Source organism: Malaclemys terrapin, chromosome 10 (genome assembly GCF_027887155.1).
Source record: "Malaclemys terrapin pileata isolate rMalTer1 chromosome 10, rMalTer1.hap1, whole genome shotgun sequence".
Classification (NCBI taxonomy): domain Eukaryota; kingdom Metazoa; phylum Chordata; order Testudines; family Emydidae; genus Malaclemys; species Malaclemys terrapin.
The window spans coordinates 84,215,641-84,231,617 of record NC_071514.1 but is presented as its reverse complement, the minus strand read 5'-3'; the positions used below and the strand labels follow the sequence as shown (position 1 = coordinate 84,231,617).

At 44.4% G+C, this 15,977-nt stretch overlaps 1 protein-coding gene across 1 annotated transcript in view; it reads right to left on the bottom strand.

Moving 5' to 3' along the window:
- Positions 1-309: 309 nt before the first annotated feature.
- NHERF2 (NHERF family PDZ scaffold protein 2) overlaps positions 310-15,977 on the bottom strand; it is a 97,198-nt gene continuing 81,530 nt past the window's right edge. The window contains exons 4-7 of the mRNA XM_054041411.1: positions 10,826-10,979; positions 8,166-8,209; positions 7,251-7,313; positions 310-3,312 (exon numbers count right to left, since the gene is read on the bottom strand). Of these exons, the coding sequence (XP_053897386.1) occupies positions 3,154-3,312; positions 7,251-7,313; positions 8,166-8,209; positions 10,826-10,979 (420 nt within the window). The 3' untranslated portion in view covers positions 310-3,153. The remainder of the gene's footprint in view (positions 3,313-7,250; positions 7,314-8,165; positions 8,210-10,825; positions 10,980-15,977) is intronic.

Here is a 15,977-nt window from a genome sequence, read left to right as displayed (position 1 = left end):
GAAATGAAGCCAATACTAGACATTCCTAAATTTAAAGTAGTAGTAAACCAAAAATCAAACCTTTCAGACCCCCTTATACCTCCAAGAAGCTAAAAAGGGCACCAACAGTTTTCTTCCGTTGCAAGTCACCGTTCTAAGCAACGACAACTATTAACCCATCGCAGAACTGCAGCAGTTGTTTGGCCCACTCTTCTAACTAGCCAGTGGAGGGAATGGAATTTAATATAACACGCTATTGTGCTTCCTTTCTGATGCTCTTTACAACACCAAGACTGAAATGAAGAACAGACTAATTACCCTTTTAAGCTGTACATGGCAAAACAAAGTTTATTATTGACATTACAGTATCCATTGTCTTTACAATGCAGATAACAACTTTATACTTGTATTGGTTTTTCAAGTTAAATGTACAGAAACTGAATAATTATTATTACAGAGCTACTAGATGTCAGAAATAGCGATAAGTGCTTTAACCATGAGCCATTTCCATGGACTATGCAGCGATAATTTTAAAATCTTATTGGTACATATTTGCATACCTGATTTATTTTGATCAGCATTAAAAAGAAAACACAACCATGCTATTTTCCCCTCGACTACGTTGGTTCTGACTTATTTACAGGCTTTTCGAGAATGACTTCCTTGTTTGCTACGCTGTATTTTAACACCTACCTTGCAATGTAACTGGGGAGGTTTTATCCCTAGCAGACTCGCATACTGTAGTTGGAAGTACAGGGATTGAAAGCAATCTGCATATCGTGAGTGTAAGATTCTTGTGTTACGGACTTATTAGAGTAGCAACTGTTTGTTGTGGCCAACAGCAAGTGGCCCCCTCCCTCCCCCCCCCCAATCAAATTTTCTTCTGAAACGCAAGGTAAGAGGCCAATGTGAGACTCCTGTAGGGAAGAAAAGCTCTAAACTTCTTACTAACCCTCTCCAACCTGGTATCCGTCCCAGGGTTTACAGCCAAACACTTGCAGAGATTTCTTTCCAAGATCCTATTTGCATCCATTTGCCCCACTAACACTGTACATCCTCCCTGTCTTCAGTATGGTCACAGCCTCGCCCTTCACTGGTCCCTGCAAAGAAGCTGAACACCCCCTCCGTCCCCTCCCCACAATGCTGCGATACATCCATCTACTGAAAGGAACAGTAAATGTTATAAGGCACCTTTTTTAGCTCAGTATTACGAAATATACACAGAACCTTCACAAGACCATAGTGCACAAAGTCAAAGGCCACTTGTTCATTATACAGAGTCTGAGGGTAACCTGGGGCAACAAAACTGAACCATGTGCTTTATCGTAAATAACTATTGCAAATCTTACATTCTTGCCCTAGTGTGTCGTTAGCTGGAGGGTGGGGGTGGGGAGTGGTCATTGACCTAAACTGTCTGCTCTGCCCATCCCCCACCCCACCTGCTTTTTTAATACTATTTTTGCCATTGTTACAAAATACATGTCAGCCAAAAAGGCTGTTTTGTTAGCTTTCAGTAAAAAGGCAACGGGAATCGTCCCGCTCTCTACGGCACAGATCCAGCCCCAGTACAACTCCACTGCCTGGAAGCCATTAGTACACGTTTAATTTAATCTTCGTTAGTGTCCCTCGTTTGAAGCCCGAGGTAAGTAGTGAAGATTTTATACTAGTTTAGTCATGGCTATGTCGGATAGCTTTAATGGTACATTTTATGGAACTCTCTAACATTGAGAGCAGGGTGTTTTCAAAGAGGGGCCTAAAGCCAAAGCAGTTGTCTGCTCCACCAACCCCGCTGCCAGTTTAACGGTTAGCAATACGGTGTGGACCAGCGGATCGTATTCCATCTTCCTATAAGACAATCCACATGCCAGATCACATTGCTACAAGGGGCCCGGCCCAGCCCAACATAAGACAACAGAGAGCTTGCTTGTTATTTTTCCAGGTTGGCAATGCAGCTGGTGAGAGATCAGCAGGAAAATGTGAGAGGTTTAAACCCTGAGTCAGGAATAGCAAAGCAGGTTCGGGTTGGGGCTTGGTTCTGAAGCCAGCGTCTGAGTGGACGAGCCACCGCTGGGTTGCTCCTGCTTGAAGCCCTGTTTTCATGAGGGCCTCTCAAAGCAAGGTCTTCAGGGATTTCAGTTCCCAGCTGATGAGACACTTGGTTGTGCTTCTTTGAAGTCTGCCTGAAGAACCATGTTTCCAGTGTCTCATTGAGTTTGTTCTCGCAGGGCTTCCAGTGGAGATCGGGGACAGAAAACCTTGCGTGTGGATGTGCTAACAGGAATCACAGACATTCCTTTATTGTCGGGGGGGGGGGGGGGGGCTTATTCCCCTCCTCTCCTGCCATTTCTGCATTTTATTATGCACATCTGAGGCCTGGGTTGTTTGGGCTACTAGGTTTTGTGGGATTTTTTTGTTTTGTTTTTAAGTCCTACCATCTTCTCAACACCCAGAGTTTGTTTTGAGGGGAGGCGGGGGTGGAGCACAGAAGGGAAAAGGTTTGCTGAGAAAAGGGCTTTTATTGCACTGGTTAAAGGGATCCCGGGGGAGAGCGGTTCCAGCATTAATGAGAAACAGATGGGGAATTTTCTTTTTTACACCAAAAACAAACAAAAAACCCCACCAACCCTTCTAAATCAATAGAGAAGCCAACGAGAGAAATGTATAGCCACTGACCAATCTCCCACCTTGTGAGTATTCAACACTGTAGCTCAGAGTGGGATTTTTTTCAATTTTTTTTTTTTTTTTTTTAAAACAAACTAGATTATTTTGAATTGAAACGAATAAGAGTTTGCCCTTTGGGAGCCCTCGGCGCGAGGCTTTTAAACAGGAATGCATAATATCTCACCGGGGATTCTGCGGCTGGGGGAAGCTCAAAATAGTAAAAACTGAAATAAAGCAGGTAAGAAGGAAAACTGAAATCTTTCCAGTCTTTCTTCAGCAGCAATGTGGGAACCGCAGGCAGCCGGGTAAGTGCTGGGAGGAGCTTTGGTCATCTTTCTACTGGAATCACTTGTCCATAAACGACCCTTTTTTTAAAAAATTTGCCTTGCAAAAAGCGACCAATGAAGAGCAGAGCACAAAGCGTCTTGGGTCGACAGCCAGGAAGGGGGCTGGTGCGCGTTGGAGATGTTCAGTTTGGAGGGTGGGGAGAAGGGGAAGACCTGCCGTCCTGGCTCAGAAGTTGCTGAAAATCTCCCGTTTCTTGTTCCAGTCCATCTGCGGAGCCCTCTTGTTCACCCGCTTGGCGCGCGCTTTCTCCTTGGCCTCTGCCGCAGTCGGGCTCAGGTTCAGGCCACTTTCCTCAAATGGGTCCTTCTTCTCAGACTCTCCCTCCTGCAAAGAGGAAGAAGACATGAGAAGCTTTCCTGTTACGGTGTATTGCGGTGTAGTATGTTGGGTGGTATAGCTGTGACCATGGAGTGAAATGGGCATGGTTGGGTGCAACAGTGCCCCCTGCAGGAATACAATGGGCTGACTGGGGTGGGTGTCTGTGTGTCCGATTACATCCCCCGCTGGAGAGCACATCAGGCCTATGCCTGTAATTGTGGTTCTCTTGCCCTCTAGTACCTCATCTACATAAAACCTTACAGAGAATTAGGGCAGATTCTCCTTAAGGGTATATGATAGGAAGCCCGTGTTTGTGGAGCAGACCATCGAGTTTGTCATGTTTGTGGTTTAAGTGGCGACCAGGGTGTCTTTGTGGCCAGAGATTTAATTACAATACTGGAGGGGAAAAAATGCCCTGAAGAATGTGTTGCTGCTGTTACTGGAACTGGAAAAGCAGAAGCACAAAAATGCGGTGCCGTTGCCAAAGGTGAGACGAAACCACGTTTGGAAACACAACATTAAGCCCCTAGTGACAGTAAAAGCTTTTATAAGAGAAAGTAACATGGAATAATGGCAGGCTCTGTGGAAGCACAAACTTGCTCATTACAGTAGGGCATGTTTAACTGAGGACCACAACTGAGTTGCTGATTTGGTTACATTACAGGCTTGGTTCACTATAGCTCTGGTGTTCAGAGTGGATGTGAACCCTCGCTGATTTTTTCCAGCTAGATGGCTGTAAAAAGGCCACACCTAGCACTGCATCTCAAAGCCACCAGGTATTACAATGCAAATATTTGCTTACAGGCGACAGCTCTGCCACATGTAGTGAGAATAGCACCTTGGGAGCTGCCCAATAAAAAGCATAACAATCCAACATTCTTTTTGCCAATTCAGTGGGATATCTAGGAGAACTGGGTCCAATGCGTCTTGTATGAAACTTGATTCATAGCTTCCTCCTCATACTACTGATGGCTGCCACCTCAATAAACACTCTGAGCAAAACCCCAGTGGCCTGTAAGTTCATCTCAGCCCTCTGATTTCTGTAATGGGCAAAAGCTGGACTTCAACTCCTTAGGGAACAATTCATATGCAGGATGAAGTGCTTTCAGCTAAATATCTATTAGTCTTCTGAAGAGACATTTTACTGCAGGCCTTAAATTGCATTACTGCACTTCCATCTTCATGCTAAGCACAAAGATTATTTAATTGGGACTCAAAGTCCATTAACTTGCTGTGGCAGAGCTTTGGAGCACAAGGAAGTCTCTTTTCTGCTACGACATCTTTAGTTAGAACGTTCGTATAATAGACGGGCTGTATATGGAGCTTAATTTAAAGCGGACAGCTTCAGTAACCGCATTTGCATTGTGTAGGTTTTTGTGAGAGATCCAGCATTCAGGAAAGAGCTATAAAATGATGCTCAAATGTTGGCAAGACATTCGCATTTTCAGCACGGTCATAAAAGCACGAAGCTCTTAGATGGAAAATGGGGCTAAAGGCCTGATTCTTCATTGCCTTGTGCAGTCATTTACATCAGGAAAAAGTGCCAAGTGCCACCTGATCTGAATAGTAGCTCTGTTGGACCTTCTCCCCTGAACCCACCGAACCGAACTGAACTCCACCATGAGGGTCATCTTATCCTCATTACCCGGCCCGCTTATCTATACCTATGCTTGCCTGTAATTCCTGTATGAGTGATGTACCCTCACTGCTTGCTGACTGTACCTTCATTCATCCACCTTATACCCCCCCATTGGGGATATTGCCAACTGTATGTGTTATGTGCTATCCAGTATCAAAATACTAACATCCCCCCATACTCTGTATGTTACCCCCGATGACTAATAACTGAAGTTTCAACACTCTGTATCATCTATTTGTCAAAATTTTGTACTCACTTTGCCCTGCTGGAAGTGATTTCACCTGGTGCAGTAAAATGGAGAAACACACCCTTCAAGTTTAAGGGAAGTTTTTAGAGCCATTTGTCTGCACCACTCCCACTGACACCATGCAGCTGAAACTCCAACCGACACGTCAAACGTTTACCCCCAAATGGCAATGGCCACTTTTTTCAAATGGAGGTGTCCGAGTTAGGCACCTGAATGAAAATGGCCAGATTTCAGGGATACAGATCACCAATTCTTCCACTACTTCAGTCCCTGAAAATCAGGTCACTTTTATTAAGCGCCTAGCTATGAATTCAGATGCCTGACTTTAGGCACTCATGTTAGAACACTTTGTTCATGATTTTTTAAAAACTGATTTATTTTGGGTGCCTACATTTTTAGACATGCAATTTATGACACCTTAAAGGGACCTGATTTCAGAAGGTGGGTGCTCAGTATTTTCTGAAATTTGGGGCTCGTGAAGATATTTCTAGTTGGGCACAAAAATCAGAGACATCCAGACGCAAGTCACTTTTCAAAATCAGGGCTTTTGGCCAATGCATTTCTTTATTTTTAGTGAACAATTCCAAGGCATGACAAGAATGAAAGTTAAAGGACACTCAACTCAAAACTTTAGAAATCACTTACTTCTTTTACTAACCACATGCTAAATTAGTAAAATGAGAAGTGTTATAAATCTACTCTTTTCTCCATTTGAAGCCATGTGTTTGCTTTTAATCTTTCATTCAACTTGATTAATGAAAGAGTGGTCAATTTCAGTGTCCTATTCTGATTCTCAGGCCCTAGCAGAATGCTACAAAGTCTAGCTTTTCAATACGCAGCGAACTGTTTAATTAAAAAAAAAAAAAAAATCCTGAAATTTGTATTCAATTTTTTAATTCACGAAACAGGGGTTTAGTCCGGTTAGATATTGTGAAATCTTTCCATGCAACTATTTTTAATGTGATTATATTTGAGACCTAAAATTAGCTGAATGTATACCGTTAGCTTAAACCTTACACCAGGCTAATGCAACGGTACCAGTGAACCCTTTTAATGAGGTTACCAACGGTCTCCCTCACTTATTACTCTACCTCTCACCTGTCCCTTGTTTTAGGCCCAAGTTTCCCTCTAACTCATTTATTTTCCTTTTGGGTGCTAAATAATTGAGTATAAAGCGCGACTGGTGACATTTAGTTATAGAAAGTCTTGGTTCTGCATTGTGCTTCCTAAAACTGCTGTTTTCTCTGTGTCCTTTACTGGAATAAACAGGCTGAGAAGTCCAAATACTACAGTGTAGTAAAGCCCTCACGCTTAACTTTACACACCATGCCTAGTCTACTGACTTCACAGTACACAAAGTTAAGTCTGTTCAGGATGGGGGCCTAACTAAGTAAACAACTAAGCAGCACAACAGTGCATCAGAATCCTTGCAAAACTTGTTGTCTGTATTAATCTGGGACATCTGCTGCTTCTGGCAGAGGCCACATGAAACCAGGAAGCTTTCCTGCACCCCTGACAAAGAGTGGAAAGAATGCACAGTTTGGACTCCAGCACGTGGAGACAGAAGCAATCCAAGTAATTTGAGCCTCTCAATAGTCCTTTTAAACTCCATTTAATCAAACCCTGCACATTTCAGCTTCTGCACATCTTAAAGCAAGAACAAGTCATAGGGAATATCATGGTTTTTAGTTTCTTCCCCCCCCCCGCCAAACATAATTACATGTTTTAGTCGTGGGCTTGGGGTTTTTTCATTTGCTAGTTTTCAGTTGATTATTTTCCCTGCATTAACATTTTTTGCAATAACATCATATTGAATTTCCCCAACTCCTTTCATCCCATGGGATCCTAAAGCTACTTCAGAAACTAGAGAGATTGCTCACCCATTATAGAAATGCAGCCATCTCTGGGTTGGAACCTGGAAGCTGTTTAACAGCTCACAAGAACACTACATGCTAGTTTAGGGCAGGAAGTGAAGAAGAAATCTTGTTTCGAAAGGGTATTTAATATGCATGTTTATATAATATGAAAAAATAAAAATTTGTAAAAATGTATTTTTACCTCTGATTCCTTCTCAGGACTTTGAAGATCACTATGGGATGAAGACATGGATCCTCCGTTCAGCTGTTGGAAATGGAAATGTTAACATGTACATTATATATATATGTATGTGTGTGTGTGTGTGTGTGTGTGTGTGTGTGTGTGTGTGCGTGCGCACATATTTTTTTATATATAAAGTGAGATGAAAAATGCTGTGTGGAGTTTACAGCCTTAAGAGATCAGATCAGAGCCAATTCTGCCAGGTGAAGAATACTGTGGGTTTTTTTCCAAACACGTGGCTGGCTGCAAAACAAAGACTGAAGGGGGGGGAAAAACTGTAAATTCAAGTGACAAAAAACCGCAAGTGTTTACTAGCAAATTACACAGATGCTCTCCTCCAGTGCAGACCTGGTGGCGGCAGGGGCCAGTTACAATTATCGGAGTCAATGGAGCTCCACCCACTTACCCCAGAGCAGAGTTTGGCCCTGTGTCTCCACTCTCATTTAGCAACTACTCCTGTTCCATGCACGTTGCAGGAGCAGGAAACTAGGTAGCAGAGAAACCAGCATTGTTTTGAAGCCAGCCTTGAATTAAAAACTAGAGAGGGAAGTAATCAAATTCAGTATCTGTTAAGTAAGCTAAATAAGCCTCCAAACCCTCTCTGAGGTAGTGGTCATCTTCACTTCATAGCTGGGCTAACTAACTGACTCCAGATCACAAGGTGAGTCAGAGGTAAAGCTGGGGTGAGAGTCCTGACTCCAGTTCCCCACTCTGATTACAAGGTCACATGTCGTCCCAAAACAAGGTGAATTGGGATGTTGACATTGCTCCTTGGACAGATTTGCCTCTCAAAATAGCTAGATCACTGCTATGCTTTTTCCATCAATCAGAGTCTATTTGATTAATAAGAATAGGACGCCAATGACAGACACTCACCTGGGTTTGTGCAGACCCGTTAGTAATAGGCTGAGGCACTCCACCTATAGACCAAGAAAAGTAAAGCCCTGGTAAATACATTTAACCGGAGACTGACGTGTCAGACAGAGCTTCCTCTAGCGTACCCACCCTGGGAACTCACATGACTTTCCCGTTTCCAGGGTTAATGGAGTGGAGCACTCTTTGCAGGCCACATGAAGTGAGGCATGTATATTCTCCTGGAGTCATAGTCAGACTGCACCCAGGCGGTTTATGAGTCCCTACAAAAACCTATTCCTTCCCTTGGGTTTCTCTTCTGTGACCCAGCTTGTTTTTAATTCCCCCCACCCCCCGTTTCATTTGATTTCACCCCCCACCAAAAAAAAAAAAAGTCATTTCATGGATCATTTGGGGATGAAGTAGCTTCTTTTCTGAATCAAATACAACATATGGCCATTTCTGCTAAAAAAAAAAAAAAAAAAAAAACAGACCCCCCTTGTCTCACAATACTCACATACCCAAGCAATATTCTTTGCTGCAATTGTCACCTTGTCAATTTCACAATAAAATGTGTGTGTGGCGGGGGGGTAAATCTGTTTTTGGAGTCATTTTGCATTTTTGTAACATCTTTCACTGCCCTCCAATTATCCTGCACTATTAACAAAGGACAACAACTTGGATGAGCTGCCAATCAACAATTTCACATCCCTGTTAGCAACGAAGGACAGTACAGATGTGCCAATCACAGAACAGCCAGTATTAAATAGGTAATCCCTCTGTGTAGGCTGTACGTTTCTTGGGCAAGGACTGTGTTGTGTGTGTGGTTGTGCAGCACGCAGCCCAACAAGGCTGTGGTCCCAGTAGAGACTTCTGGAGGCTGTCATAATACAAATAATAAATATTAATAATTAGGCGCACGCACTTCATTGTGTAACACACAATCTAGTCAAGCAGGAGCTAACAGTGCTCAATGCCAATGTGCCGTGGGTAAATTCGGGGCAATAAATCCAAAGTTGCCACTTCTAATACCAATGAGCTGCATCACCATGTCTGTCGTGACCTCATGCCAATGCCGAAAGTATTTCAGGACTGTTCTAAAGATCTACAAGCCTTTCTGGACTCAGCCAAAAACAAGAGCCCTGCAAAGTCTGCATGAGTAGCAGTCAGTGACCCCCAGTGAAAGCCAGTGTGATTTCAAACAAAAATCCTACTTTGAGATCTAGGGTGGTACAAAAACCCAAATTGCATTGTTGGGTGTCTTTAAACTCAATCTGTCTCTTTATTAGCAGCTGTACGGGCCCGATTCCTAGTGATCATGAAATCCGCAAAGAAAAGGGGACAAAACACACTCCAGTGCTGCAGTCAGAGTTTTGATGCCAGGATACGCTGCTTGAAGAGGCAACTGAACATGATGCGTATCGCAGTAACACTGGCTACATCTCCTCAGGCGGAGAACAAGGGCTTCATTATCATTGTGCCAGCAGCAGAGTCTCTCTCGCATCATCTCCTGTTTGTTCCAATTTTGAATTCTGAGCATCTGACACCACTTTCTCCGCGGGTGGATCTTAGAATTGTTTGACCTGGTTTTTTGGACAGCTCTCTCCACTGAATACTTGAAAGAGCAAAGTGATTGCCTGAGCTAGAATTCAGTTTAGATAAGAAACAGCTGTGTTGAAAAACAGAGCTCCCCATTCACACAGCCAGCAAGGAGGGAAATATGTGTTTGGTGGAATGCAGAGATCTCTCCCAGCATGGGAGTCTGCAGCGCCACAGGTCAAATAGTAGATAGGCAGCTTTCTCTGCCAGTTCTCAACAGCAAGGATAATATTTATTGCACTACTTATCAGAGCTATTGCTGTCCTGTGAAATGTCTTCCTTCACATACACATGACACTTGCTCTGTGTGGCTGTACATATGCATACATGCTCATGCTTTCGAAAGGCTACGAGAAGTTAAAGGATCTTTAAGTGTTTTCCTCTGGTGTCCAAATCCAAACATATTAAGTAAGAGAAAATACGCCCCAGGACAACAATGGAATAACTTGCAGGCGCCGCTCTGAGTCCCTTTCCAGACTTCCTTGCCCCTCCCTCATATATGGGACATGTTGTCTTTGGGACTTAGGTACTGTCATCATTGGATCAGATCAATGGGTCACCTGGTCTGATAGCCTGCTTCTGACAATGCCAGATGCTTCAGAGGAAACTGAAAGAAACGCCTGGACAATTGTGTAATAATAATCTGTTATTAGAGGAAGTTTCTTCCGAACCTCAGGCAGTTAGTGTTCAGCTGATGTCCTGAAGTATGAGGATTGATGTCTCTTAGAAACATTTACTTTAGCTAGTTATACATGACATGCCTATTATTCATATCAATGTCTGAGTCTCTTCTGAATCCTACCTAAGTTTGTCTCAACACAATCTTGTGGCAGGGAGTTCCACAGGTTAATTATGAATTGTTTAAAAATATATAAATGTTTGGATTGCCTGGAAAATATTGTTATTTCTATTTATAAAAAACTCAGACACTCAGCTAACTAGCAAAAGGGGCTACCTAAGCACCTAGACTGACAGAGGAAGTCACTGGGACCAGTAGTTCTAAATCACTTTTGAAAGTCCGATCCCAAGCTCATAACAGTGGAGAGCAGGGTACAGTCACCTGGGGGGAGTAAGGAGGATCTCACCTTTGATGTGCTCCTCCGTGGGGATTATCCCCAGTTTCTTGAAGTATTCATCCGTTTCGGGATCCACCACTAGGAGCTTGGCTTCGTTCTCCTTGGCCTTGATGTTTGACACAACCTCGGAGTGTTTCATGCCTTCCACATTTATCCCGTTCACCTGCAAAGGGACAACGGGGGCGTGAGTGCTTCTGGGCAGGTCACACACCGATGCAAAAAGCACCATCCCTAGGGCGCCAGCAACTTTAGAGGTTTATCTCCTAAGCACTCCTGGGGAGCAGCTTTTAGCTTGTGTACCTGCCTCAGTGCAAAAGGTGAGCATCTCTTCGTAAAATGCTTGGTGCTCCACCTGGCCACATCAGGAACCTCACCTCACCAGCTGGAATGACGCCACACGTGCATTTTCCCAGCTAAATTAATAGCCTCAAAGGTAATTTTTCCCCCCAGGAGTTATGCTGGTTCTCCAGTTCTTGGCCCTCAAACCCACAATTGGCTCCCCCCTGCTTCTGGGTTTGAAGATAGGGGGACACAAGGGCTAAAAGGCTCTTCTTTCTTTCATGCTAGCCACCATGTCCTACCAAGCTCGTCCTAGGTTTTGCCTTGAACGCACAGGCAGGTTAGATAGGACTGTACCCAGAGAATAGCTTGGTGAACTTTCATTCGGATGGCCACCAAAAGGTCCCTGGAAGAGCATCTTCTCTTAGGTCCCATCAACTCCCAAGTCACCTTTGCCTTTTACCCGTGTCCTGAATGTGCATGTTCCACTCGTCCTGGGAGCAGGTGTCTCTGATACTGAACTCAAGTCTCCCACCAGCTGAGCGCTTTCGAGGGACCATTCTCCAGCATACTCTCAGAGAGTTGTTATTAATGGTTCCCAATCCTGCTGGAAAGGCATAACGAGTGGGGTACCACAGGGGTCTGTTTTGGGACCGGCGCTGTTCAATATCTTCATCAACGACTTAGATATTGGCATAGAAAGTACGCTTATTAAGTTTGCGGATGATAACAAACTGGGAGGGATTGCAACTGCTTTGGAGGACAGGGTCATAATTCAAAATGATCTGGACAAATTGGAGAAATGGGCTGAGGTAAACAGGATGAAGTTTAACAAAGACAAATGCAAAGTGTTCCACTTAGGAAGGAAAAATCAGTTTCACACATACAGAATGGGAAGAGACTGTCTAGGAAGGAGTACGGCAGAAAGGGATCTAGGTGTTATAGTGGACCACAAGCTAAATATGAGTCAACAGTGTGATGCTGTTGCAAAAAAAGCAAACATGATTCTGGGATGTATTAACAGGTGTGTTGTGAGCAAGACACGAGAAGTCATTCTTCCGCTCTACTCTGCTCTGGTTAGGCCTCAGCTGGAGTATTGTGTCCAGTTCTGGGCACCGCATTTTAAAAAAGATGTGGAGAAATTGGAAAGGGTCCAGAGAAGAGCAACAAGAATGATTAAAGGTCTTGAGAACATGACCTATGAAGGAAGGCTGAAAGAATTGGGTTTGTTTAGTTTGGAAAAGAGAAGACTGAAAGGGGACATGATAGCAGTTTTCAGGTATTTAAAAGGGTGTCATAAGGAGGAGGGAGAAAACTTGTTCACCTTAGCCTCTAAGGATAGAACCAGAAGCAATGGGTTTAAACTGCAGCAAGGGAGGTCTAGGTTGGACATTAGGAAAAAGTTCCTAACTGTCAGGGTGGTTAAACACTGGAATAAATTGCCTAGGGAGGTTGTGGAATCTCCATCTCTGGAGATATTTAAGAGTAGGTTAGATAAATGTCTATCAGGGATGGTCTAGATGGTATTTGGTCCTGCCATGTGGGCAGGGGACTGGACTCGATGACCTCTCGAGGTCCCTTCCAGTCCTAGAATCTATGAATCTATGGTTTGCCTAGTGCAGTTCTAAAGGGCCTAAGCCCCCAGTATTACTTTCCCCGGGAGACTATACACCACAGCCCGACTGATCCCACTAGTATCTTCCCCTTCCCAGTCCAAGCCACTGGTTGGTCCTTTCTGTCCACAAGACCAGGTCTCCACAGCTGGGAAAGCGGCAGTCAGGTCTTCACTGCAGGTCTCCACTCATGAGCCAATGCCATGTGGCCATCTTTAAAAAATGTGACAAAACCCTCACATTGGGGGAAAGGATTGCCTATTTGCTCCCACGTCTGCTTTGGCTAAACAGAGTGGTGCATCTCTCTCCTAATACTGGATGCAGTGATTAGTTGCTGTCCTTTGTTGGATGCTAATTGGTGCCTGTAAAGGACTGAGATTTATTCTCTTCATTATTCCATGCAACACAGGAGGAACAATTGTAACTGCGAACCATTATTCCTGGTGTTGAGTGAGTGCACTCTGCGTCCTGAGTGAAGAGATCCTGATGCTCCCGTGCCACTCATCGCTTATAGGCACAGCCGCCTCCATTGGTTCCGCTCAATGAACCATTTTGAGCACTAATGGTTTAATCGCATTCTTTTCATGCGGTTACAAAAACTCAAACCGCCAATTCCTCGTTGGTTTGCGCTTTGCATCTTAAAAAGAAGGCTCAATAGATTTCAAAACAGATGTGTTGATTTAGTCTTAATAGTGGCACAATAGATACAGTCGATCATCTCACTGTAAATGCGAACTACAAAGACAATTGGTAATGAAATTATCCAGCCCTCTAAAGACCTCCAGCTACTACATCACAATGAGTTTTGAAGGAGCTAAAGCGCTCGGAGATATTGTTCGCTGCAGAAAGGTCGTTAGCTACTGTAACTATGTTTCTATTAAAAGGCCTGGATAATTTTATAATCAGTTATATCTTTATCACGCATGTATGACAGGATAACTCAATTGTCATGTTTCAGGGCATTAGCTGATTCCTTCCTGACCCACTGAATCACTTTTCCAGCCCCGCACCATCACAGCACTCCAGTTTACTCTCCTGCAGTGCCTTTCCTACAAGGATTTCAAAGCACTTTACAAATATTAACAAATTTTGTCTTCTCCCGCTCCCGCCCCCTCCCTCAAGGCAGGTCAGTATTACCTTCCCCCAGCTATCGATAGGAAACTGAAGCAAAGAGTTGCAAAGTGACTTGCCCAGCATTATACACCAAGTCAGTAGCAGAGCCTTGAGTGGAACCAAGGAGACCTGAGTAAGATCTAACTCCAGATTCACTTCTGAGAGGCTAAGTACCTTTGAGTGGGGTTTCACCTTACCCTAAACATTCAGGTATTGGCGACTGCAAGAATCAGGATACCAGACTAGACAGGTCATGATATATATGGCTGGGTAAAACTTGTCTTCCCCCAAAGGCCCAGTTATATTGCCACATGGACACCCAAAGTCTTGGTGCATTTAGCCGTTTAGCATCACATCATGAGGGCACCCTGTCAGGCAAATGGGTGAAGACCCCACCGAGGGGCTGGGGAGAGAGAGAGAGAGAAACACCTAGAAAACAACAGCGGCTAGTTAGTTCCACAAAACTAGAGATAGGGGCCGACTGGGAAGCTCAAGCTTCCCCCTACATTTGGGAGGGTTTGGCTCAGAGAGGTGGATGTTCGTGTCCTGGCCCACTGGTAGCAGGGCCAGCCATGGCTGGAACCAACATATCCAAGGCCAACACGCACCTAGGCTCTCGCCTCCTCTCCATATCCTAGCAACGGGGGCTACCTTCTCCCCCATAACTCTTGCTGTGGAAGCTTTCCCTGCTGTGAATTCAGGTCTCAGGACACGGCTGGGCATGTGGGCCTAAGGGCGGCTAAGGCTGGGAATGGGAGCATCTTGGATCACCCGAGGCTCTGATCAGGGAGCTCTTGGCTTTCTTAACCCTGGCTACCCCTGTGAGACTTTGGCGAGACTTTTCAGTTCACATCAGTTCCTGCCTGGCGCTCCCCCCCCCAGATTAAACAAACATCTGGGCCAGCTCATAGAGTCCCATGGAGCGGGGAGGCTGATGTGGAGGTGAGGTTTGAAACCCAGCTCCCTGCAGGCTCTGCCTTACCCACAATCCCTGGCTCGCCACTAAAACTCCTCAGCACAGGGGAGCTGTTTAGCATCAAATATTTATTTAAGCCCAAAGAGCCGGTGCATGGATCAGGTTTCCGGAGGCTCCGGGTCACCTCTTGCCTCTTTGTGCGCGTCGGGGACTGTGCCAGGGACAGATAAATAACTAATAAAATGCCACATAGTGACATAATGATGGGCCATAAAGTGCCACCCCCCGCTAGTTCTCCCCCTCCAGACACACACGGCTATATGCATTAAACATCCAGGTGCCAGGAGAGTGTGTGGTCAGCCCTCAATGAACAGCTGGTGTCAGGGAAGGGTTCACAGCAGCCAGGCACTGGTGTTCAAGAGGTATTTACAGCACGGCTGTCTCTCCAAAAATCAAGATAATCTGAGCCCCCCAGCACCAATTAATACATTCCTTTAACGGAGACAGACTGCAGGCAGGCCCCGAGTCAGCAAAGCCAGTTGGCACGTTGAGGTCGATGGGATTATTAATGGGGTTAAAGCCAGGCAAAGTGCTTTGCTGTATCTCAATGCACACTCCTACCCCTCACCCCGCTGGGCCTTTAGAACTCACTTCCACTGTTGGTAAGTAATAGTTGGAGTTTGCGAACCTTCCGAGTGTGCTGCAAGTCCCATCTTTGAGCCCTAGCCTGGAAGGCGGTTGCTAGGGCTGAGTAGTGGTGGTGTGGGATCCCGGGGGAAAGGTTTAAACTACATCTTTGGAATTTACTATAGGCTTGTACAGCACCATGCACAGTGGAGCCCCGACTTGGATGGTCTCTAGGTGCTACCATGATATAAATTTTAAATAATAACAAAGTAAGTTGTTGCTGGGGAATTTGATCGTGGGTTCATGGACAGCTCTGTTTATTTATTAGTGTAATTTTAAAATATTGTCAAGAGCATGCAGAGCTTTCGATGGTCATTCTTATAGAGTAGTAAAAATTACATGAATTAAATTATAGCAATTACATCTAAGGGAAGGTGGTTCTTTCATTTTAAATATTTCTATTGTTCACAATTAAGTGAAGAGCAAATTCCTTTAAAGGATGATTTTTGTACTAACCCACCACAATCCACAATTTCATGTTTTAAAGCTATTTGCATAGTTTGTTACTACAGTTTCAACTGGAAACATTAAGCTTCATTTCCTGTCCTAAACT